A 24,366-nucleotide genomic window follows, 5' to 3' on the forward strand; every position below is an offset into this window, starting at 1 on the left:
TAGTGTCCTTGTCTTACAACACAGAGACCTGTGTTGTAAGACAAGGACACTACATTGATCAATAAGAGGGCCTGTCTTAATGCTACCCTGCTCAGGGAAATAAAACTGCAATCTTTCTGGTCTGCTGCAAAATAAGACAATAACTCCATGATGAGTATTTGCTACTACGTAGCAAAACCTCAACCAGAAGGGACAGATAAGCTTAGGGCTTCCACACCCGTGCGACCCAACCTGCGACTTGGCACTGCAAGACGCATGAGAAGTCATACACTATGGCTTCCAATGGGTACCATTCGTGTCTGTGCGACTCCAGCAGTCCCCGATTCCTGGATCCACAGACCTCAAGATTACATAGGTCGCAGGGAAAATAGCAATTTTCAGGTCGAACAAGTGAGCGGTCCCCAATGCTGTGACTCCCTGGAGGAGTGCAGCCAACAACCCCCTGCTGTGTATCCCTAAGATGCAGAAAAGTAGATCAATAGGAAACACTGCTGTGCCCGATATACAAACCATAAGGCCGTAAATATAGGACATACAGGACACAAACATTCAATCTTTGTGTATGTCTTAAGTGTAGCAATATACCAATACTGAGCAGAGATGTCACCATCCTCAATGTGTCTTTCGGCTGAGCAGCAAAAACAAAATCAGAAAAAAAACAAGCAACCTTCACTGCTGTGTCCTTTCTGATATGCAGCCAATAAGGCAGTATATGCAAAACATAAAAAGGACAGACAACCTTCAATCTTGTATATGTCTGATGTGCAACAATATAACAATTCTGAATAGAGATAGCACATCCATATTGAAGTGATTTGGCTTTGCGACTCAACATGTCAAATTGCATGGCTACAATCGGCACGACACCACTTTGTGGTGCTGCACGGATTACCAAAGGCAGTATTATGTACTACCCCTGGTAGGGGTTCAATTTGTATTTCTGCTATGTAGCCCAACAAATTCAAACCATCAATCAACCATCTATACAGTCCAACAAATCAGGACCATCAAACTTCACTGTTGCCTTTCTGATAAGTAACCAACAAGGCAAAGCCCCACAGACAGACCTCAATCTTGTGTATGTCTGATGTGCAGCAATATAACTATTATGAGCAGAGATGTCACCAGACTCAACGATGTGCATTCCTGCTGTGCAGCACAAAACCAGAAAGTACAGACCACCTTCACTGTTGTATTTTTCTGATCTGTAGCCAAACAAAGCAGTACCTTTATGATATAAAGGACAGCAAACAAGCTTCAGTGCAGTGCATTTCTGATGTACAGCAATATAGCCCTTATGAGCAGAGATGTCACAAATCTCAATGTGTATTTCTGCTGTGCCACAAAAACATCCCAGCAAGGACAAACCTTCACTACTGAGGTCTACTGGTGTGCAGCCAACGAGGAGTCATGGTCTATCCCTTTATGAAATAACCATCAGGCAATTTATTTCATAGGCATAGCCTGGGCTGTAGAAACTAAACCTTCACCACCAGTGAAGGAGCAAATCCTTAAATGGTTGAACACCCTACTATAGTAGTAGTTGTCCTACCTTACCTCCATAGACTGAGCAAACACTAGCCAGCTCATACCCAGGTGGGGCCGATTAGCAACTGAAAGGTTATGCTAAGCATCCATCTTGTTTCTGTCAGCCATCTTAATATTCACAAACTTCCATTTCACAATATGTACAGTTTGAACACCCCTTTAACTTCTCAGATAACTGTCTCAACATGAGATTCTTCTAACCCGTGTGTTCTCACACACTTATCTATAACCTTCACACTGTTTCTCAGCATCTTTTAGCTACAGAAGGAATTATGTATCTTTTCTTATATTAATTCAGCTAGCTTAGAACAAAGAACAATAGCGTTTTTGTCTTGACCAGCTGTAATCGTCTTGATGTCTACTGCGCATGTCTTATTCTGTATGACGTAAAATACCCTATATCATTTGCTTTGTAATAACCCAATACAATTAGTTCTCGAAGGACGCCATGGTGTGTGTGTGATTTTATTTGTCCTTTGAGAATTGATTCCAGAGCGCTCTGAATTTATACAATACATTGGATCTAAGGTCTGAGAGGTTGAAAGGACCACCCTAGACACAGGATTAACCCTTACAGAACTGGGGGCTCGTCCCGGGATGGATGTTAACCCTTAATGGACTTGGAAAGCTACTAACGGCTCGGTAAGTGAATTCTATTCTTATTGAGTGAAATTGACTTGCCGCAGTCCAGGTGTCAGGTGTGTGACTTGGCTTCCATCCCACAGAGATTGCTGTTGGGTTATAGAACCTCTCATAAGTATACATAAGTTGACCGGTCATGACCTTGGAGGTCATATAGTGTTTTGGGGACACTTGTAAAGGTTTTGGTGACCTTAAAAGAAAAGGTTTTGGTAATCTTAGAAGAATAGGTTTTGGGGACCTAGAAAAATTTACAGAGTACTCTAGAGTTTTCGTTCTGTTCGGTACAGAACTGGTGACGGACGATCAATGTATTGTGTAAACTTTGTGTATGATTGTATAACTGCTTTGCTTTAAAAGTATCACGCTGAATGAAGTGCCCCGAGTGTGTATGCGGACTGCTGTTTTGCTTCAGGAACCAAAGGGAATACTTGATTAGTAGTGTTCCTGGAGGGTACTGGCACAATTTGGGCAGAGGTCCATATTTTAGGGAAGGTAATCCAAAAATCGAAGTTTTAAGAATTAATCTACATTGCAAAGTTAATTTCATAGAAGGATTAAGCTTGTCTGAGGCAAGACAGCAGGTCCATGAGCAAGATTGTGTGTTTATTGTATGTCTGAAATACTCTTGAACTTGTTCCAAATTTATTCTGTTACAGTCTTGAAGTGATTGTAGCTGTATTAGTACAAAAAAGTGTCACGGACAGTACTGATAGTTTTTGTTAAAAGGAATCTAGGTTGAGGTATTGCCTAATTGTCTGATTGTCTGCACCGCTAGGTGGCAGTCAAGCAAATAAATTGTTTTGCTTTCATAGGAAAATGAAACGGAGCAATGCCTAGTTAACCCTTAGGTGGACCATATGGCAGGATGGACAGAAAGCCGGTTTGGGCATTCTGACAACTTTGGATCCATTATTGATCCAGACTTTCCTGGGTAATCTCAAACCCCATTTAGTGGTCCCAGTCAAACAAATGATTACTGAATGGTCAACACTTTCTAGAACTGACTTTGGTAAAGCTCTTTCACAGAAAGATGCAGCGGGCTGTTTTGAAATACCAAAGCCGTCTCCTGCCTCACAAAATTTCCAAGGGAATACGAAGGGGAACTTTAGAGGCAGAGGAAATTTTAGAGGCAGATTTAGAGGCAGAAATGGAAGAGGGATGAGTCGCTCTAGAAACAATGGATGTTTCAATTGCGGTGCTGAGGATCACTGGGTGAGTCAGTGTCCTCACCCCACCCATCCTCAGACTCCCGATTCCAGCTCTGTCCCTAACCAGACACAACAACCACAGGCATCCATCCAACAAGGTCCAACATTTCCAATCAAATGGGGAAATCAACAACAATGATGGGGCCCGGAGGGTAGTGTCCCAGCTTTTCCTTTTGTCTCAGATGATTTCACTGACAGTCCAATGGTTGCTATTTCAATAAATGGGAGACTCCTCCCCTATCTTGTTGATAGCGGGGCCACTAGGAGTACTATTTGTGAAGATCATTTCAGAGGCAAGTGGGAACCAGCGGAACCCTCTTTGGGAATTAATGGGATACTGACAAAAACATATAGGACTCCACCCCTACCAATAGAAGATGATGAAGGGTACACCATATGCACACATTCTTTCAGGATAATACCAAGGTGTCCTGTAAATTTGTTGGGAAGAGACTTGTTTGGGCCACTAGGAATCACAATTAGAACCAACTCAGAAGGAGGTCTAGACATTTCCTCAGATAAAATCACTATAGTAGCATGCAAACCAGGTTCATTGATGCTGTCACAACAAAATAGTGAAGAAGATTTTGAGGATATAGAACCCCAGGTCTGGTCTACATCAGATCTGGATGTAGGACTTGTTTCATGCACACCATACAAGGCCACTCTCAAAGAAGGTGCATTTCCTATCTATCACAAACAGTATCCACTCTCTAAAGAAAAGATGGATGGCATAGTGCCAATGGTGAAAAAGTTTCTGCAGGATGGAATCCTGGAGGAAATTATTTCTCCATACAACACACCTGTTAACCCTGTAAAGAAGCCGGATGGCTCCTTCAGATTTGTACAGGACTTGAGGGCCATAAATGACCTCATAGTCCCAATAGCACCCATTGTACCTGATGTTCCATCTCTGCTGTCCTCCATTCCAGCAACAGCCAAATGTTTTACTGTGATTGATTTAAAGAATGCTTTTTTCTCTGTCCTTGTAGACAAGGAGACAAGGCCACTCTTTGCTTTTACTGTGTCGATTGACCAACACAATCGCCAGTTTACCTGGTGTAGAATGCCCCAGGGATATATAGACTCACCTGTGGTCTATTCTATAGTACTCCAAGCCACCCTCAGGCCTTGGACTGCCCCTCATGGTTCTGTACTGTTGCAATATGTTGATGATCTTTTGATTTGTAGTTCTTCAGAGGAGGACTGCCGAGCTGATTGCCTATCCTTATTGAAATGGTTACATACGTGTGGTCACAAAGTGTCTAAGAAAAAATTACAATGGTGTAAACAGGAGGTTGAGTACCTAGGGTTTGTGCTGTCTCCGGGAGTTAGGAAAGTCAGTCACAAAAGAATTGTTGCTATAGTGGGTCTGCCCCGCCCACTTACCAAGAAAGACCTGCTAACCTTTCTTGGAATGATTGGTTACTGCCGCCAATGGATACCTGACTGCTCTTTCTATGACAATATATTGAGACAAGCAACCCTCTCTGAAATGTCTGATATTGTAAAATGGTCTGATGAAATGTTAAATGCTTTTACCATGTTGAAAAGTGCAATGGTTACCAGCCCGAGCCTCGGCCTCCCTGATTTTAGCAAAATGTTTCACTTGTTTGCTAGGGAAAATTGCAGAACCATGGCAGGAGTACTGGCCCAGGAACATGGTGGGAGACTGCGCCCTGTAGCTTTTTTCTCAAAGGTGGTTCCAGTACAGGTGCAAGGCATGCCTGCTTGTCTCAGAGCATTGGCTTCTTGTTCTACGGTCGCAGAGTTGGCAGCACCATTTACCTTGGGCCATAACACTACTTTATACACCTCACACAGCGTTACCACACTCCTCAAAACTTTACATACTCAGCATATGTCAGCACAAAGATTGAGTGGGTATGAAGTCATCCTCCTGTCCAATCCAAACCTGAAAATAAAAAGTTCAAACATAAACTCTGGCCCAGCTCCAATTTTGAATGCCTTATTAGGTCTTAAAGGAGAACAGGATGACTTACCACCACCTCATGACTGTACACAATCAATACATCAGGACACTTCACCTAGAGCAGATATGCTTTCAGTACCAATTCCTACTGCACAAACAGTTTTTGTTGATGGCTCTTGCAGCAGACCAAGTGATAATGTCTATCATGCAGGATATGCTGTTGTCCAACTGCCGGATACTGTCCTCGAGGCCAATCCAATACCCTATCAGTCTGCACAAGCTGCTGAATTGATAGCATTAACCCGTGCATGCCAGCTGTTTGCAGGAAAAGAGGTAAACATTTACACTGATTCCAGGTATGCTCATGGTGTGGTTTGGGACCATGGTGTAATATGGCTTCGCAGAGGATATGTGGCAGCAGATGGAAAGAGCATCTCACACTCTGACCTAGTCACAGCATTACTAGATGCAATTCAGTTGCCTTCAAAACTAGCTATCATGCACTGTAAGGCACATACAGGCCAAATGACTGATATAGCCAAAGGTAATGCACTAGCTGACAGAATAGCTAAAGAAGCTGCATCTACACAAAAGGCAAACATTCAAATGCCCATGCTGACACCTCAGCCATGTTCCCTGAAAGAGACACATTGGCTCACGGAACTACAGGCTTTTGCCACCCCTGATGATATTGCGCAATGGAACTGTGATGGGATGATACAAAAGGATCCTAAAACAGGATTAATCTTCAAAGAGGGGAAGCCGTGTATTCCTGTTGCTAGCGCCCCCCTGTTCATTGCACAATACCATGGACTGGGTCACAAGGGATGGCATGCCACATGTGAACTTCTAGATGCAGATTTTTTCATTGCAGGATTACCTAATCTAGTCAAAGCTTTTGTAAGGAGATGTGTCACTTGCATTAGGAACAATCCAACAAACCCAAAGAAATCAAAGCATGAACATCTTGAGTACCCAACAACACCGTTTACCCATTTACAGATAGACTTTACACATATGCCCAAAGAAGGAAAGAAACAACAATATCTTTTGGTTATCGTGGACATAATGTCACGCTGGCCCGAAATTTTTGTCACCAACAATGAAAACGCACAAACTGTAGTGAAGATCCTCACACAGGAAATTATTCCTAGATGGGGGTGTCCATTGCAAATAAATTCAGACAATGGCCCAGCTTTCACAGCTAAAATATGCCAAGATCTTGTAAAAGTACTAAAAATAGACTGGAAATTTCACCTCCCCTACCATCCACAGAGTTCAGGAATTGTAGAAAGAATGAATAGAACAATTAAAGACAGGATAAGTAAAGCTACGGGTGGGAATTTTGGCAAGTGGAAAAAAGTTCTCCCAGCTGTATTAGCTGAAATCAGAATGACCCCTCACAGTGTGACGGGTTATTCCCCCTTTGAGGTACTCATGGGTAGGCCATTCCCCACACCGTGGGCTAATCATCCCTTGATGGTAGAGAAAGGTGATTTGGAACAAATACAGGAGGAATATGTAAAAAAACTGATTGAAACTCTTGATATTGTTGAAAGAAGAGTTGCTCGCACCTCTCCTTCTTCTTCACAGGTACCAACCCACCCGTTCCAGGTCAGTGATCAAGTTGTGGTCCAGAGGCTTCAGAAAGGTCGAAAGCCGCAAGAGGTTCCATTCGGACCAGTGACCAAAGTGGTAGCCGTCACCAGGACCGCCATCCTTACAGAGGAAAGTCCTACTTGGATCCATGCCAGCAGAGTAAAGAAGGTTGATCTAAGCCCAGGAATTCAAGAAAGACTGAAAAGAGGTGAAGCAGGTGTTTTAAGTCCTCAAAAGACAAGCACAGACATAAAGGACAGTGATGTCACTCATTTCACCACAGACTTCTGGGAAGGCCTTTTGCCTTCTGGTGATGTTTCTACTTCTGATCTTTGTCCCAGTGTGGATAATAACTAACTGTATTTTTCATCCTGAAGACTTAGGTGCCTTGAAACTCATATGTGGTAAAAGCGAAATACACACCAACCATACTGACTTTCACCTCAGAAATCGCAGTAAAAGAGATGTCTCTAATGAATTCATCAAAGAAACAAGTTTTTCTGGAAAAATGTTACTGTTAAAATTTAAATATGCTTACGCTAGAAAGTCAGGATATGAAAAATGCTGGATTTGTAGTAAGTTGCACCCAGAAACTGCTAAAATCCCACTCTTAGCTGTCCCTCTGAACCTCAAGTCATTATTGGAAAATACTCTAGTCTTAAGTATTAAGAATGTCTCGGAAGGGTACCGCAATCAGAGTATTATGTTTTACACTTTAGGAAAGACACATGAACCCGAGTGGTGTGTTCAGTTAGGCAATACATCCAACGGAATAGGTATGTGTTCCAAGTCTGTATTTAACATTTCAAAGGGTATTCCCTTCCATACCAGTAACATTATCATAGGTCATATGTGTAGTTACAAAAATCAATCCCTTAACAACACCATTAGTGAACTTACTACATACAGGAACACAACCTCTGGGATACTTGTGAGTAAACTTGTTAGTGCTGCATTTGAGGCTGGAACTGAGCCCCAACGTAGTTCTCTAAGAAGTTTTTCATTGGGAAACAATACATATGTATGCTGTGCTAAAATGTGTTACCCATGGATCCCCGCAGGAGTGAAAGGATGGTGTTATTTAGCACAGTTGGTACCAGTCATGTCAGCCCTAGGCCAGAATCAGGAACATCACATACAAGTTACTTCAAGTCCAGTACATAGGTTAACTTATAAATACAAGAGAGAAGCCCCACCTATGTTTTCTACTTCAGATAAGTCATGGACATGGTTTCCATCCTGGACAGGATGGGGCATAACCATGATGGACAAATTAAATAACTACACTAGTTTAATAAATGATGTTATGGAAAAAAACTCCCAAGATATAGGACTACTCAATGTCGAGCTCAAAGCAATTAGAAGACAACTAGAGTTACACGAATTGGCTATTGAAAGCATGAGTGCAGCTCTGACAGGTTTATGCGAAATGACCCAAGATTATGAATGTTGTACATGGTTTCACAATACCAGCCTGGAAATCCCAGACTACTATGATGTTATTAATCAACACCGAACACAGGTAAATGAATTAATGAAACAAGCAAGGGACATAGGTAATTATGGATGGAACCCCTTTTCTAGTTTGGGTTTAGGTGGAATGTTTTCATGGTTAAAGGACATAGTGATTATGATTATCATAGTACTATTGTTAGGATTGATAGGCTACTTGATTTTCAAGCTTATTCTACTTTGTATTAGCAAGTGTACTACACCAGACCAACCTTCTCACGCATATACACAATATCTGCAGCTTTATGTAAAAGAATATAACAAACGTAGCAAGAACCGTAGATTTCAGGAGGCTGCGGATCTGTAGAAGTCATTTCATGACTTAAAGAGGGGGTTGAAAGGTTATGCTAAGCATCCATCTTGTTTCTGTCAGCCATCTTAATATTCACAAACTTCCATTTCACAATATGTACAGTTTGAACACCCCTTTAACTTCTCAGATAACTGTCTCAACATGAGATTCTTCTAACCCGTGTGTTCTCACACACTTATCTATAACCTTCACACTGTTTCTCAGCATCTTTTAGCTACAGAAGGAATTATGTATCTTTTCTTATATTAATTCAGCTAGCTTAGAACAAAGAACAATAGCGTTTTTGTCTTGACCAGCTGTAATCGTCTTGATGTCTACTGCGCATGTCTTATTCTGTATGACGTAAAATACCCTATATCATTTGCTTTGTAATAACCCAATACAATTAGTTCTCGAAGGACGCCATGGTGTGTGTGTGATTTTATTTGTCCTTTGAGAATTGATTCCAGAGCGCTCTGAATTTATACAATACATTGGATCTAAGGTCTGAGAGGTTGAAAGGACCACCCTAGACACAGGATTAACCCTTACAGCAACTAAAGTCTCAATGAGCCCAGCCCTAGAGACCAATTTAAAGAGGAAGTAAACCCTGATGAGTTTACTTCCTCTTTCATTCCCTGCAAAGGTAAAGCATAATGGACTACTATGCATCGCATAGTAGTCCATTATGTGTCACTTACCTGACACAGGAGCCAGCGATGTCACCGCTGTCTCCTGTAGTCCGACGCATCCATCTTCTCGGTGGGTCTCGCTGCTCCGACGCTGTCATTCGGCGAAGCCGTGATTACGTCACTCCCGCGCATGCGCACGGGAGCCACCACGCGTGGCATATCGCCGTTGACGGGTGCCGCGCTCAGTGCGCCGTAGACAGCGGTGCCTGTCTTTCGGCAAATATCTCCTAAAACGTGTAGGTTTACGAGATATTTCTTGGACCTAGAGGTAAGCCTTAGGCCTGATTCACACCTATGCATTTTTAGTGCTTTTTGCATTTGCAGAATTGCACTACAGCCCATTTAACATGGTTTCCTATGGAACACGTTCTGTAGAGCAAATCTGCAAAATGCATCAAGCACTAAAAATGCATAGGTGTGAATCCACCCTTAATCTAGGCTTACCTGTAGGCCAAAGTGTGTTGTAAGGGTTTACAACCACTTTAAGACAGCCTCTAGAAGAGGTGGTTACCAATTTAGCCTGGGGGTAAATAGCTACTTGCAGGCTTGAACAAGCAATCATGTAGCTCTTGCATAGGTTTGCACAGAAAATCCCTAATTAAAAGTATGTAGGAAGCGATCTATGGTGAATCGCCTTTAGATCTGCCACTGAGTGGCTTGTAGCCCAAAACAACCAAAAAGGTTTTTCTTACCTCCTACACTATAATATAAACACAGTGTAAAGGTGGAGTGGGAGGTTGGAGCTTATGAAAGTTACCTATAGTAAGCAAACCCCAAAAGGAGGATCTGTCACAAGGGAACCCCTACTGTGCCACACAGAAGCTTGTTTCCTGCCCATCGCTGAATGTTAGGTCAGCTTTTAAGCATCTTGAAGCAACTTCAGATTCCTAGCAGCTGGGCTAATAGGGCTGGTAACCTACCCTGTTTCCCCTAAAATAAGACCTAGCGTGATTGTCGGTGTTGAAGGCAATATAACCCCTACCACCCAAATAAGCCCTACTCCGTTTCCTCAAAAATAAGCCCTACCCTGAAAAAAAGACATACAAGGACTTTAACTAGGGCTTATTTGGGGGGTAGGGCTTTTATTGCAGCTATCACCGACAATCACACTAGGTCTTATTTTAGGGGAAACAGGGTAGTGCACCTGCTGACCAGGAGAGCGTCTGAATCCACCAACCACTGCCCAATTAATAACTTGTTCAGTGGTATACCTGGCCTGTAAGTAACTTTTTGTATCTACCAGGTCCCCTCTGTACACTATATTCATCCCTACTAATGTACCACAACTGGGCATGTAGGGAGAGGCTGGCAACCTACTGTTGCGATAACCATCGTGTCTCTGCTGTAAGAGGGAGCTGTGGCTGGTGGTTTTAGTAGTAGCGTCTGGGCTATTTGTATCCCGACCCCAGGTTCTGCACTACACCAGCCAGTATATACATGGGGAAGGGGAGCAATGGCCTACCTACCTCTTTCCCATCTGAGGTGGTTTAGGCACACTCATTCCTCTGCACCACCTGTCCGCCATACAGCGTCTCTGATGTAAGAGGGAGCTGCGGCTGGTGTTTTTAGCAGAAGCTTCAGGGCTATTTGAATCCAGACCCCAGGGGAGATTATCTCAAATGGCCAGAAATCCTCTGGCTGGAATTGGGGATTTTGCAGCTAAATTCCCAAGGCAATGGAAAGTACTCACCGTTGTCGTCTTCTCCTTTTGCCACAGCCAGGGGGCTTGCTTTTCCATCCTTATGGTCCACACACAAGGAGGATAGCCGCCAAAGTGCCCCCCCCCCCCCCAAGGTTAGGCTGTGTCCTGCACTGTACCAGTCAGTATATACACATGGGGGGGGGGCAATGCCTTCCGTTCCTCATTCCCATCTGAGGTGGTTAAGGCAGACATCCACCGTAGTGAACTGGTGCCTCCTCACCTAACGAAAGGAGGATGTGGGCGCCTGCTCCTGCTGACTCTCAGCCTTCCCTCCTGGGTAAGAACGCCGCCGCCATTTTCCCGAAGTTTGAAAATTATGCAGGTGCTGGTCGCCGCGCCCTCTCCAGCAGCCCACGCGAGCTACCGGGGCCCAGGAGTCGGGGACACGATTCCCCTGGAAAGAACCGATGGCCAGCACCCCTGTCTGAACAGCCACCTGGACAGGTAAGGAGGGGAGACAGAATAATGGCCCCTGAAGTTCTGGGTACACCAATGTACCCAGGGTCCTTCAGCTCTCAGGGGGGCTCTTCCAATTTCTGCTGCCCCCCCCTGAAGAAAAGATAGGGGAACCCCCCCCCCCCAGGAAGGATAAGAATATCCTACCAAACCCAGAGGCTTCCCAAGCTTGTGGTCCGGCTCCCAGGGGGAGACTACCAGCCCCAGGCTTCGGGTCATTTGGAAAAAAAACAAACAGTTTTCCTGTGCAGGGAGAAACACAATCAAAAACTGAGGATCAAGGGGAAGGGTGGGGACTTAAAACAGCTGTCGATTGATTGTGTTTCCTGTAGGGAGGAGCCTCTCCTCTCTCAGGGGTGCCGTCCTGGAAGATGACTTGAGAAAAATCTCTGTTTTTCCAGACATAAACTGTGGCCCCCCAAGCACTCTAATGACCTGAAAGTGAATAACTGAACAAACTGTACACTCAGGGCTGGTGCAAGGATTTTTGACACCCTAGGCGAAACCTCATTTTGCTGCCCCCAGCTCCGCCCCTGACTCCATCCTTTTCGCCCCCTGCCCATGTAACCTACCTGACCACTAGGGATGGGCTCCAGCGTGTTCACACAGCCCACATGCAGAGCCCGCCAGGAAGCCGGCACTGCACTGCACTAATCACAGGCAGTGAGATATTTCCTGATCTCTGCAGCCGCACATCGGGACAATGTCTCACGGCCTGTGATTAGCGCAGTGCACTACACTAACCTACCCGATTCCTACTTCCTGCAGTACTCACACTCCCTCCTCCCCATCTCCTACACACACAGTATGATGTAAATCAGAGGATCCATCCTCCTCCTTACCTCTTCATGGTTTCATCAACCATCTCATCAGGGCTCTGCCCAGCACTAGGTGGACAGTTGTTTAGGACTCCCCTCCAGCGCTATCTAGCCGCTCTGTGGTGTACCCGGAGGTCAGCTAACAGCTGAAGCCCCTCTCCCAATATCTTCACCAAACACCGCCCCCCCCCCCCCCATTGTACTCACACATGGCCTGTGTACAGCACCAGAGAGACAGGCTGGAGCAAAGGAGACCCGGGCCGGTGTTTCGTCAAATATAGTGACCCATCAAATTTGGCTACCCACTGGACTGCGCATGCATGACGCCGCCATATGCGTTCCAACACTGTGGCAAATTTTGGAGCCACGCCCGAGTCCACGCTCAAGCCCCATCATCCAAGTGGACATATAATTAGATTATAATTATGCAGAGCGAAGCAAGCCCGTGAGGGGCCCTGTGGCAAAGTGGTCTTACAAGAGTGTTGGAACGCATATGGCAGCGTCGCGCATGCTCACTCCAGAGGGTAGCAAAATGTGATGGGTAGCCGAATGTGACGTGACACCGGCACTGTCAGGTATTTTGGGGAGTAGGGATGAGCTCCGGTGTGTTCGCACACTCCACATGCAGAGCCCGCCAGGAAGTCGGCGCGGCTCTGCGCTAATCACAAGCAGTGAGACATTTTCCCGATGTGCAGCTGCAGAGATTGGGACATTTCTTACTGCCTGTGATTAGCGCAGCACAGTGCCGACTTCCTGGTGGGCTCTGCACGTGGAGTGTGCAAACCTGGCGGAGCTCATCCCTAATGGTGAGGATATGTGACAGCAATACACATCGGGGGATTGGTGGCACCTACAGCAGATGAGATCCCAGGACAGCCAGCACTGAACAGGACTCACAGCGACCAGGAGAGGTCAGTACATGCCTGGGGCTTCACCGGGACAGAGGCCGTGGCTGCGTCCTAGGTGGTAGTGCGCCCTAGGCGGCTGCCTAGTGGTAGCGCCGGCCCTGTGTACACTGAATGCACAGTACAATGTACACTCAACATGAATGGAGTATGGTGGCGACATGGGTTCATTCCCGAGTTACATCATCAGTGGTTGCAGAGAGGACAGGAGACGATGGCCTCAACGCTGTGTGTGTGAAATTACGTCATAGAAAATGCACCACAGACTGACAGCGGCTTTATTCAACTATAACCATTTCTAACTCTCCACAGATTGCATGTAAATTCTAAAAGTTTACATAGAAGTTACTACAAAGGCAGCCCTATGCCCCCAGCTTGTACACCTTCCACATGCAGGCACTACAGATAAGAGGTGTGCATGACTAGTCACTTCTATCAGGCATGCGCTTTTCTCTGGTCACTAAATATGAATCATCTGCTTTATTATAGACCTCATTTAATGAAATGACCGGTGCTGATATTGTAGAGCCCTTGTACAGATGGCTGGGGCACCAGGGCCTTCATTTACAACTCTGGGGTTTTTCTGAGTGGCAGTATAGGTCGGTATGGCAACACACTGCATAGGACTGGCCCATACACACTACAGGTGGTGCTCTTACCTACTCTACCGGTGCCTCTCATACCACCGTCTGCCCCCTCAGAGTCCTCCTCCATCCGGAATCTAATCACACTCTTCCAAAGATGTCACGCCTCCCGCCGCCACCGATTGGACGTTTCACGTGTCACGTAAACAGATGACTGGCTACGTCATTAAGCGAGGACAGCAGGAGAACGTTGGCCGACCAATCAGCGGCTGCAGTCATTCTGCCTATAGGAGAGCAGACACAGATCCAATGTTTTTCTTCTCATCGCTGTTTCTATGACAATATGCGCCCCGGTTAGTGAAAATGGAGAACATTGGCTTGTAACGGGAGCAATTGTCAGATCTAAACTTCATCACTAGAAATTCATATAATCAACTTCCAGCAAAAGCCAATCTTCGTGCAAGAGTCACCTCCCAAAATGAACGCTTATCTTTTATATGAATTCACACTGTTAGAAAAATGTCTCTGATATCACGATTAAAAGCGTCTGAGAATAAACTCATTCTATTGGCTCATTTAGGCTCCATGCACACAGGACATTAAAATAACCTTATAAAAACGCCAGTAGCCTTGCAGTGTGTGTTTCATGCTTTTTTTTTTTTTTTTTTTTTAAGGTTCCATGCACACTGGAGTTTATAAACTGCAGTTTATTGGAGTTTGGGCGTTTTTTTTTTAAAAGCCCATAAACTCCACTCTATGTTAGCCTATGTATCCATGCACACATGGACGTTTTTCAGCTTTAATGAGCAGTGGAGTTTCTGGGCTTTTTTCTGAACGCCAGAAATTCGCGTTTAAAGTGCAGTTTTTCACCGCCAAAAAACGGCAAACGCTGATAAACGCTCATAAACGCTTATAAACGCGCGTTAATTAGCGTTCAGCGTTCTATTTTTTCAATGCATTGTGGGAGTTTGGAATGTACTGTGGGATTTTTGGAGTGTCCTCTGTGTATTTTTATTGAAAACGCCCATAAACGCTAACGCTAATAAATGCTCATAAACACTAGTACAAAACTCTGTTAAAAGCAAGTTTTTCAACCAGCGTTTTCTGCCAGCAATCTTGCGTCCAGAAAAAGCTTTTTTGAGCTTCAGTGTGCATGGAGCCTTAGTGTCTTTTTTTTTTTTTTTTTTTAAATGGATCAAGGTTTTTGATTGTTTGACGTTTTTTGTGGCCAGAAAAACGACACCTGGTTGCGCTTTTATGGCGTTCAAAAAAAAAGTCCATAAACTCCACTGCTGATAAACATCCAAGTGTCCATGGACATAGATGGATAATATAGAGTGGAGGTTATGGGCTGTTAAAAAAAAAAAAAAAAACTACCAAAAACGTCCGTTTATGAGCTCCAGTGTATATGGAAATGGAGCCTAAGTCTAGCCACTGGAATCAATTTACACATCTATGCACATATTTATACATGTTCACAGGTAGATTATACTCATAAGCGCCTCCAAATGCAGCTTTGGGGCATTTTTTTTTTTTTTTTTTTTTTACCTCTAAGCACTGCTCTTAAAATTCTGATCATAACCCTAAAGAGGAAGTAAACCCTGATGGGTTTACTTCCTCTTTGATTCCCTGCAAAGGTAAAGCATAATGGACTACTATGCATCGCAAAGTTGTCCATTATGTGTCAGTTACCTGACACAGGAGCCAGCGAAGTCACCGCTGTCCCCTGTAGTCTGGAGCATCCATCTTCTCATGGGTCTTCCTGCTCTGCCGCTGTCATTCGACAAAGCCGCAATGACATCATTCCCGTGCATGCGCAGGAGAGCCGCCACTCGCGGCATATCACCGAGGACAGCAGCGCGCTCAGTGCGCCTGCGCACCACTGTCGACAGCGGCGCGCTCAGTGCGCCTGCGCACCACTGTCGACAGCGGTGCCTGTCTTTTGGCAAATTTCTCCTAAACCTACATGGTTTAGGAGATGTTTCTTGGACCTACAAGTAAGCCTCAATCTAGGCTTACCTGTAGGTCAAAGTGGTTTGTAAGGGTTTACAACCACTTTAAGCCCCATTAGATTTTTGTCTTCAGATTTACCAAAACCATGTAGTGCAAGGGCCTGCTTGATTGCATACAAGTTGAAACTCCTAAGGTTTGACCTCATATTATATGGTTTTGGTAAATCTGAAGGAAAAAATCAGAAGGAAATCTGATAGTGTGTATGGGGCTTTACCTTCGTTCACACTGAAAGAGCCCAAATTCATCTGAAATCGCACAATTTCAAAGCCACATCTCAGTGCAACTTGAGAGATATCTGTGCAGCTTCATGCACATATGTCTATGCAAGTCACACCCAAAAATCATCTAAAGTAGTGCAAGGTGCAGCGCTGCAAAGTCGGCATCACACCGATTTGAACACTGCCATTGCCAACCTGTCAAATCAGATGACAAGTTGCTCCAGTGTAAATGGGGGCTTAGTGTGCACGGCCCCATAGACTTAGGCCTCTTTCACACATGCAGACAGCTTGTGCGATTCATCAATCGACGCATGAAAAGAGAGACCTCAATGCATCTACGCAAGAACTGATGTAAATGGATGATCATCCGTTTACAGCCACTTCCATTAACATCTGTTTTTTCGGAACAGCTCAAAGACTTTTTTTTTTTTTTTAACGGAAGAAAAACAGAACAGATGCAAAACAAACAGTCAATTTTTGCATGAAAAAATGGCTCAGTACATAATGTTCTGCATTACGAAAATTAGATCAAGCCTGATTTTTTGTGACATAGTGGTGGTGTTGGCAACCCATTCATTTCAATTGGTTGCTAAGCATAAATGGCAAAAATGTAAATGGGCCGTTTATTACTGCCAAGGCTGACAATGACAAAATATAAATCTCAAAGTAAACCGGGTGGACTTTATGACTTCAACATATATTCACCGACCACTTTGTTAGGTACACCTGTTCAATTGATTGGTAACACAAATTGCTAATCAGCCAATAACATGGCAGCAACTCAATGCATTTAGGCATCCTGACGTAGTGAAGACGACTTGCTGAAGTTCAAACCAAGCATCAGAATGGGGAAGCGAGAGGATTTAGTTGACTTTGAACATGGCATGGTTGCTGCTGCCAGACGGGTTTGGTCCGAGTATTCAAAAACTGCTGATCTAGTTGGATTTTCGTGCACAACCATCTGTAAGGTTTACAGAGAATGGGCCGAAAAAGAGAAAACATCCAGTGAGCTGCTGTTGAGTGAACAAAACTGCTTTGTTGATGTCAGAGGAGAATGGGCAGACTAGTTTGAGATGATAAAAAGGCAACAGTAACTCAAATAACCACTCATGATAACCAAGGTATACAGAATACCATTTCTGAATGCAGAACATATCGAACCTTCATGCAGATGTGGAACAGCAGCAGAAGACCACACCAGGTGTCACTCCTGTCAGCTAAGAACAAGGATACCGAGGCTACAATTCGCACAGGCTTAACAAAATTGGACAATAGAACATTGGAAAAAAGGTGCCTGGTCTGATGAGTCTCAATTTCAGCTGTGACATTCAGCTGGTAGGGTCAGAATTTGGTGTTGACAACATTAAAGCATGGATCCATGAAGCAAGGGTTTAGGCTGGTGTAATGCTGTGGGGGATATTTTCTTGGCACACTTTGGGCCCCTTAGTACCAACTGAGCATCATTTAAACACCACGGCTTACCAGAGTGTTGTTTCCGACCGTGTCTATCCCTTTACGACTACAGGTGTACCCATCCTCTGATGACTCCTTCCAGCAGGATAATGCACCATGTCACAAAGCTCAAATCCTCTCAAACTGGTTTCTTGAACATTACGAGGAGTTCACTGTACTCCAATGGCCTCACCAGATCCAAATCCAATAGAGCACCTTTGGGATGTGGTGGAACGGAAGATTCACATCATGGATGTGCAGCTGACAAATCTGCAGCAACTGCGTGATGCCATCATGTCAATATGGACCAAAATCTCTGAGGAATTATTCCAACACCTTGTTGAATCTATGCCACAAAGACTTCAACCCCTTTCACTGGGGTTGTGGCTGATTAAGCGGCGCTTTTAACCCCAATAACCCCCGATTCGCTTTTCAGGTGCTTCAGAAGCGCCGCCCAATGGGCAGGGTGTTTTTGGAGCGCTAAACACATCGCTCCCAACCTGCCCCAAAGATGCTGCTTGCAGGACTTTTTGGAACGTCCCGCAAGCGCACCGCCCAAGTATGAAAAGTCTCACTTGAATGAATGAGAGGTGGTTTTCAGGTGCTTAGCAGAGGCTATTTCTAACACTTAAGCGCCTGAAAACTGCCCCAGTGTGAAAGCGGTATTAAGGCAGTTCTGAAGGCAACAGGGTGTCCAACCCAGTACTAGCAAGGTGTACCTAATAAAGTGGCTGGTGCTTGTAGTTGCAGTGAGTGTTTCCTGCACAACTGTGGAGCTAACTTGTTTGTTGCATGAAATTACTTACCAAATAATAAAACATCCTGAACTCCACATCATCATCAATGCTTTTGAACCAGAGATATCCACAATGAATTGCAGTCCACTGCGATCCAATTGCTCATTTCTACAACCATAACAATCAGGTGGCACAGATGAGCAAAATGTAAAAAAAAAAGTTGAGAAATGTAAATTCTCAGCAACAGAGCAACCCGGTCCAAAACCCACTATATTCAGGAAACCCCACCACATGCAAATATATACAAAGAAGCAGTCTGTTTGGATAGATTTTATAGCAAAAATTAAAACAATCTGATAGAATGTAACGCTATTAAGTTTTACAAAATGTTCACACAAATTTTGTCATGTGATTAATATGTATATAAATAATTTGTACACAATACAATTTATAAAATCTGTGTCCATACAGCCCGGTAGTGATCACTCACCTGTGCAAAACAAAATCTTCTGTTAGCAGCAGTTTGTATAGAAATCTGGAATGGACAGGTGAAAACGAAATGGCAGATTGGAGATCAGTACTAAAGGCTTGTTCACAATAGGCACATGCGTTTTAGCACGTTAGCGCATATTTGGATGAAAATTATATGCATTGTGAAGGCCCCCTATCTGTTGATATTAACAGGAAAATGCAGATCAAAGCATAGCGCACTGCTGTAAATGGTCCCTACTGAAAACAATTGATTTCTTGGGTCCATGGATGTTTGACTCCCCTGGGAAATGCAAGAGAAAGCTCTAAGGGCACACCGACATCTTTGCATTGTGATAATGTATTGTAAAGCATGAATCATGGTGCACTGTTAGTCATTTTTAATCAGACCCCATCACATGGGCAGCACATCCGCATGTCAGCACTTAAAAACAAAGGTCAGGTGCATTTTCTAGTGCATCAGGTGCGCTTTCAACCCATTCAAAATGAATGGGTTGTCTTGACAAAGGTCACGTTAATGCAACAGTCTGAATTGGACCTTTTAGAATGAACAAGCGGCTACCAGTGTGGGACCTAGACACAGTCACATCAGACTAGGGCCCTACTGCAGAAAATGGCTTTTAGAGTAGAAGGTGCTCAGGCTTTTGTTCAAGTGAAGAAAGCAGTTATAAGTGTACTATTGAAACACACACAGAAAAATCTCTAGTCAAAGACCTCATGTCCTCTCTACTCAATTGTGTTCTGTGCAACAAACAAAATCTGTACTTTCCAGCTTAAGGCTGGGTTCACACTGCTGCGGCTACGAGAACCGGATGCGATTCGCACCGCACTGCAGTGCAAATCACATCCGATCTCTGTGCAATGCGAGTTCAGCCATACAGATAGTATGGCTGAATTCGCATCGCACCCGCCCCAAACTCGCACAGGACCCTTTTTTTGGTCCGCAGCAGAATCGGATCGCATGGGTGTTTACACCATGCGATCCGATTCCTGTCCGAGTTTGCAGATCGCACTGCGATATGCGAACTGATCTGGGGGTGTCATTAACATTTCACTGACACTCCCAGCAGTTCGCATAGGGCAGTGTGAACTGTCGCCGGGAGGCATGCAATGCGGGAACCCGCCGCGGATTTGCGGCGTTCCCGCATCGCTGCAATGTGAACCCAGCCTAAATTACAAAATATACAGACCAAAAATCTCTTCCACACCTAAGTGTACAAATGTCAGTGGCAATGTCTGTCAATGGATGCAAAAATAAACTGCTCTAACACAATTGGCTTTCTTGCTCGTTCAACAGCTTACAGTTACTCAGCTAAACTTCGGCCCTTGCTGCCCTATTTGGATATGGGGGATCCTGAAAACTGGACAACAAGAAAAAAAGGTCACACCAGCCTCAAAAACACTACCTAGACACCCTTTAATAAACTCTAAAAACTAAAAAATATACTTGTACTTCTAAACCAAGATGAGTATCTGGCTAATATATAAATAAAGCCAAAGCAAACTAACAATAGGCTTTAACCGTGACTCTGGGTAGGTATCAGAGGCATCACATTGCAGAACCAGATGCTAATGCATTTTGGGGGTTATAACATCTTCCTTTGAGCCATCTGCCTGCACTGACACACTAGGATGTTTAAATGCTACTATTATTATTATTATTATTATTGTTTTAGTATTATATCAGATCACACTAATTGTAATACAGTATGGCAAAGGACTTATTTTTTTTTCAATTGAACCCCGTATTAATTTGATTGATTCACCTGGGGGCAGTAGTGATTTATCCAATCCAAGAAAAAGGTGTAATATTTTTTACTAAGATTATCAACAATAATTTTTTTTTTTTGTTATTTAGTTTGATGTCAAACACACACACATTTTTTTTCTCCAGTGTCGTTGACAGTTGTTGGGGTTGTTCAATTTAGTTGGCAGACACATTTATGTGCCTTTGTATTGTTGCCGTTTCAAGACTGGATTTGATCCCGCACCTGGGTATGCTTTGGGCTGTTCTGGCTCTGTCATGGATGAGTACCTATTGCAGGGGTGTCCAAACTTTTATCAAACAGGGCCAGATTTGATGAAGTGAACATGCGTGATGGCCGACCATTTTTGCCTCACATTCTTTGAACCATTAAAATTCGGTGTGTGTTGGTCCTAGTATACTGCCCAACAAGAATTCTCTTGCCTTTGTGGCTGTGTGATGAAGAGATGAGCTTGGGCGTGTTATTTGGATATACTGTATTCATTGGCGTATAACATGCACCTTCACTTTAAGAGGGAAGTTTCATGAATGCAGCACCCACATTGCCAAGAATGCAGACACACCATTGCCATCAGAGCAGCCTGAATCATGCCCATCTGCAGCCTTGGAGGAGATTACATACAGGAGAAACTCCTGTTTGCTCGGAGCCCTCTTTAATACAAAGTTCTGCTTCCTATGATGGACAGAACAGTCGTCCAATGGCAGATCAGGAGACGGAACTTCCTTTTACAGAGGCCACCGTGTAAACATGTCCAAATTACCAGGCGGGCCATTTGCAAACCGGAATGCGGGCCGCAATTGGCCCGCAGGTCAGACTTTGGACACACCTGACCTATTGGTTGGGCCTCATGTACACTACAGCTGCTAAACTAAAGATTAGGAGCAGTTGGGCGTTTTTTTCAGCAGCCACTGAACTTTCCTCTATGTTATCGCATGTGTACATGTACACTCACTCATTTATAGTAGTTTAGAGGCAGTTGAGGTTACAGGCATTTTTTTGAAAGCAGGAAAATCGCGTTCAGGACTGTAGTTTACTGGAATTTCAAACCTCAAATGCTTGTAACCACGGTAAACCACACTTATGAGCATTAGCATTTATAAGCGTTTTTAAAGGGGAAAAATTTTCTGATAATTTTTGAACCTATAAAAATGTTGAAAAAAAAAGCCCCCACAAAATTTCACCACATGCCATTTCCTGCATCAATGGAAGAGTCCAGTAGCAACAAGCTCTGGTCCTCTCACGCAATTTTCTAGGTCTTTGGAGCCTCAGCAACATCAGGAGCATTTTGTTACACATGCTCATGATGGGATCCATAGTGAAAACACAAAAAATAAGATGGCCATCTACTAGCACACTGCTCTTCCTGCTGCTGTTCTCTCTTCTGTCACAGAAAAGCTGAAATAGTTAATTATGTACTTGTTTTTTATGCATTGTGGGCATTTGGGAGGGTCTCCTGGGGTTATCTTTAAAAAACGCTTCTAACCTCAAATGCTCATAACTGCTGCTAAACTCGTATAAATTCAGTATGTTAAACCTGTAAAAAGAAAGTTTTTCACTGTTGGTTTCCAGCTGTCAAGTTTCTAGCGTTCAGAAAAGGTTTTCCACTGACCTGTGTACATGAGGCTTTAGTGTGGCGGAATGGGAAATTTAGTAAGTGATACCCCTCACTGTTTAGTAGCACTGATCAAGTGAATATCCCTCCATTATGCATTGGACGCTGCCTCTGGAGGTGGCACCTGACCTGGATCCATGTGACCATGCAAGGGGCATTTGTGTCATCCAGAGTGCAGTAATTTCCACCTTGGGAACTTGTGCTACACCAGCACTGGTGGCCATATTTAGTTATCCTAGCTAATTTACACTCTTCGCCAGATGACTTTTTGTTGTCAAAGGTGCATCGCCATACCCCAGCTTTGATATACGAGTATAGGTAAAAAGAGCAGGATACTACTGCTACCTTATGCTAGAAACATTGGTCCCTATGGTCTCCTGAAAGAGATTATATATATATATATATATATATATATATATATATATATATATATATATATATATATATATATATATATATATATATAAAATTTCTGTTAATAATTTCCGTTAATAATTTCCTGCAGATATTTTTTGGAGACATTCGTGGTGTGCCTGGCCACTGCTCCCTGGTGATATTATCTGTGCCCTGAATTCATTCATGATGTTGCTGATACCTACACAGAATAACAATTCAAGCTTATTGTTTGAGTGTTCTTTGGCTTTATTTGTATATTAACCTGATACTCATCTTGGTTTGTGACTATATTTTTGGGGGTTTTATATTTTAATAAATGGTATCGATGGTATTTCAAATCCCTGGACTGGCTGCATGGGCACTGACAGCTGATGAGTACAGGGTGGACCGGAAGGCTGCACAGTGGTAGTTCACCTTTACAATTTTTCTGAAAAGATGAATTAACACTTTAAAAGGAGAAATTCCTTAACTGTGCTATAAGTATTGGTAATGGTTACACAGTTATTTCATCATGAGTCATATTCACATAATGCAAGTACTGCATAAATCGTTGATTTATAATCTAGACCAGTGTTTCTCAGCTCCAGTCCTCAAGGTGCCCCAACAGGTCATATTTTCAGGCTTTCCATTATTTTGCACAGGTGATTTGATTAGTTTCCCTGCCTTAGTAATTACCACAGCTGTTTCATCTGGGGGAAATCCTGTAAACATGACCTGTTGGGCACCTTGAGGACTGGAGTTGAGAAACACTGATCTAGACCATATAGGACCAAAACATTGCATATTCTCTATAGGATATGCACTGATCAAAAGACAACTGGTTTCTACAGAAGAACCACTGCAGAAGTGGCCCTGTGAAGAAAAGACTGGCATTCCAGATATTCACTTAAAAAGCTCAGACAATGACTGGCATTGCTCTGTAAAGCAGGAGCTACTTCCCGAAAAAAAAGCACAAACCTCCAATGGAATGTATACGATTACCAGACGCACCCTGAACAGCAACTGAATAAATAGGTTTAAAAAGTACTGGACCTAGACAAAAGAGCAATTTGTGCCACAGAGATATGGACCGTCTATTACTGTCTGGATTATTACTGCATAATTCAGTCTCTATGAGAGCCACTCATGCTCTGAACCATCTTCTGGATTTTCTCTTCATTCCGTAGTATGTTTCCTTTCACTGTGCAGATCCTATCACGTTGTTCATTGATAAGTTGCTCAAGCTCAACAAGTTCAGCCTTAAGAGGTTCCACAGCGGAGTCAGTGATGCTGATGAAAAAGAAAATAACATGGTCACATGCATATGCAGCTGTAACTGTATGCAAAAAAAAAAAAAAAGTGTACATTTTACACATACACAGATCATCAGCCGGTATGCATCCTGTGGCAGTTCTCAAAAAGTGTGCTTAGCTGTAAAGATTAACGCTTTCAATCAAACAAAAAGCTAGTCAACCTCTGTCTCTATGTAGGTTAAAGTATATGTCAAGGGAAAAAAAAAAAGTTTTGTACTTCGCATAAAGTCTATTTTTTGGAGTCTATTGAAGAACACAGAAATTCAGATATGGTTGCTATATGCTGCCTACAAAAGGTTTGGACACTGGCAATCAGAAAAAGTGTTAGCCAGTCCCCATGTAATCCCTACTCTACCCAGAATGCCTCAGCTTTGTGGAAAAGCAGTACCAAGGGTAAGAGCAAAAACACAGAGGGCTGGGGTCTGTTTTCCTATGCATTAAAAGTAAAAGGAAGAGGTACTTGGCGGATTCAGACACCGCGGCTGGGATGATGCAGTGAC

General features: G+C 43.6%; 2 protein-coding genes across 3 annotated transcripts in view; both read right to left on the bottom strand.

Moving 5' to 3' along the window:
• ASB1 (ankyrin repeat and SOCS box containing 1) overlaps positions 1 to 14,087 on the bottom strand; it is a 73,336-nt gene extending 59,249 nt beyond the window's left edge. Inside the window, exon 1 of the mRNA XM_077448202.1 lies at positions 13,967 to 14,087. Within this exon, the coding sequence (XP_077304328.1) occupies positions 13,967 to 14,021 (55 nt within the window). The 5' untranslated portion in view covers positions 14,022 to 14,087. The remainder of the gene's footprint in view (positions 1 to 13,966) is intronic.
• Positions 14,088 to 22,667: 8,580 nt separating this feature from the next.
• Positions 22,668 to 24,366, bottom strand: part of TRAF3IP1 (TRAF3 interacting protein 1) — an 82,134-nt gene continuing 80,435 nt past the window's right edge. For both annotated transcript variants that reach the window (XM_077448204.1, XM_077448203.1), the window contains exon 15: positions 22,668 to 23,843. In XM_077448204.1, coding sequence (XP_077304330.1) covers positions 23,678 to 23,843 — 166 coding nt within the window. In that variant the 3' untranslated portion in view covers positions 22,668 to 23,677. The remainder of the gene's footprint in view (positions 23,844 to 24,366) is intronic.

This window comes from Lithobates pipiens, unplaced genomic scaffold (assembly GCF_037356315.1).
Source record: "Lithobates pipiens isolate NorthernLeopardFrog02 unplaced genomic scaffold, aLitPip1_a1.2 Scaffold_22, whole genome shotgun sequence".
Taxonomy (NCBI): Eukaryota; Metazoa; Chordata; class Amphibia; order Anura; family Ranidae; genus Lithobates; species Lithobates pipiens.